Here is a 2067-nt window from a genome sequence, read left to right on the forward strand (position 1 = left end):
TCGGCAAATTTGGACGGAATTCACAATAGGCTGCGCCTAATAGAAACGTTGGCTGGTGGTTGTCTTGGGCTACTTGTTATACGAATTGTTAAAGTAGCTCTTATCAACACGAAGTTGACCTGACCACTTTGCCCATGAATAATCTGAGGAGAGCCACGGTTTATAGTTTAATGCTGTTCCATACCTGCTGTGGTATGCACGGCAGTACCCAACAAGTGAATTCTTGATAAGGAACTTCGTTTGTTTATAAAGACAAGTTACGTACGACGCAGTTGTCCTTTGCTGTTAGATGCTCGAAGATACCTCGACGTTCCGCGAAGTAATATTCTGGCTTTTCCACGTTCTTTCCACTCATCAGAGGATGCCGCCATCGCAGCTCTGCATGACTGGACCAAGAATCATGGTTTTAATGTGACCAAGAGGCGTGCCTTTACTTCAGCGATGGCAGGGGATGCAATTTGGAAACGTGGTTTCGATTGTGATCGAGGTGGCAAGCCAAAGTGTACGCAGCATCTTAAAGATGAAGACCGGAAGCGCCCCATGCGAGGTTCCATGCGTATTGGTTGTCCGATGAAGATAATACTCCAAGTCGTGGACAAGTCTGATCCTACTGGGGAATGGAAGATTGTACACACGAGAAACGGAAGTCGTCTTCACAACCATCCACCGTCAGAAGACGCCAGAGTTCATCCAGGTCATCGTCAACGGGCAGCAGCTTCTACTAGTGCGCTACCGACAGCTTCGCTACAAGATATCATCGGTTCTCAAACTGCTGTTGGGTCTACAACTGCAAGGGTGCATGCCAGCTTGATTGACGCAGACCCTGATTCTTTTGTTATTCCACAAGATATCGCAAACATGAGAAGCAATTCTCGTCGCCATGAACTCGCCACCAAGACCGTTATGGAAGCTGTGTTTAATCGGCTGGAGTCTGATGGATTTTACTATCGATATGAGTTGGATTTGGAAACACAAAGGGTCCTTTATTTGTTCTGGGCTCATCCGGGTACGCTGGAACAGTACCGACTTCACTGTGATGTCGCTGGAATGGATTGTACATACAAAACCAACAAATACAAGCTTCCTTTGTTGAACATCATCACTATGACTGGATTTAACACGGTGCTACCTGTTGCACAATGCTGGCTACCGCGAGGAAGAGAGAAGACTATACCTGGGCTATGAACACGCTGTTTTCTTTCCTGTCGGAAAAAGGTGTCGGTTATCCAAGTGTGTTTATAACAGACAGAGAATTGGCAGCGATGAACGCTGTCAGTACTGTGTTCCCTGGCGTACCTGCAATGATATGTAGGTGGCATATGAACAAGAACGTCATCAGCAAAACCCGCCAGGTTTTGGGGCAAGTAGCTGTTCAAAACCCAGCTCCAGGACAATCTAAGTACGAGAACACTTGGCAAACGGATGCGTTCATGTCATTATTTTACAGAGCTGTTGAATCATCGACAGAGGCATTCATGAACTCATGGCGATCACCGAGTCTAATGGAGAACGAATTCTACGACCTAGTGATTTCGATTTGCACTGGTGGATTGATTAATCGTGAGCAAGCTACTACCTTTCAACATCGAATTCAAGAGCCAGCGTTCAACGAAGAAGAATCAATGAGTAGGCGTCTACGACGTCGGTCTAGGAGAATCTGCACTCTTCCTTACAACACACGAAGAGATCCAGTATTTTTCGAGAGGGTAGACCTTAACAACCCTGCCACACCCCCAGCATCAAGTCTTGATCGGTATCAAAACGCAGGGACAACAGTGTCTGTTCTTAATCCTGTATCAACTCTACCTGCGGCGGATGTACAGGACCCCTCGGTTTTCCATACGAGTAATGTGCCTCCGCGATTCTGGGGATATGCAAGATGGAGTTAAATAGTAAAGCGTTTGTTAGTTTAACTTTGTAAATTACTATCATTTGAATTCAACAAAGCGCCCATTCTTCATTGAAAATTATCATGGAATGCTTCTTAATCTGCCTTACGCTTCTTGTTGCATCCCCGAAAAGTGTGCGATCTCAGCGATCCACTTTTAGTGAACGTCTTCAAACAAA

At 45.7% G+C, this 2067-nt stretch overlaps 1 protein-coding gene across 1 annotated transcript; it reads left to right on the top strand.

Annotated features, from left to right (window-relative positions):
* Positions 1 to 441: 441 nt before the first annotated feature.
* On the top strand, positions 442 to 1185 carry PPTG_10049 (hypothetical protein; the record flags this gene model as incomplete). The annotated part of the gene is made up of 1 exon (XM_008905289.1): positions 442 to 1185. The coding sequence occupies one exon, from the start codon at positions 442 to 444 to the stop codon at positions 1183 to 1185; it is 744 nt and encodes a 247-aa protein (XP_008903537.1).
* Positions 1186 to 2067: the final 882 nt, after the last annotated feature.

The sequence above is a fragment of the Phytophthora parasitica genome (assembly GCF_000247585.1).
Source record: "Phytophthora parasitica INRA-310 unplaced genomic scaffold supercont2.20, whole genome shotgun sequence".
Lineage (NCBI taxonomy): Eukaryota > Oomycota > Peronosporomycetes > Peronosporales > Peronosporaceae > Phytophthora > Phytophthora nicotianae.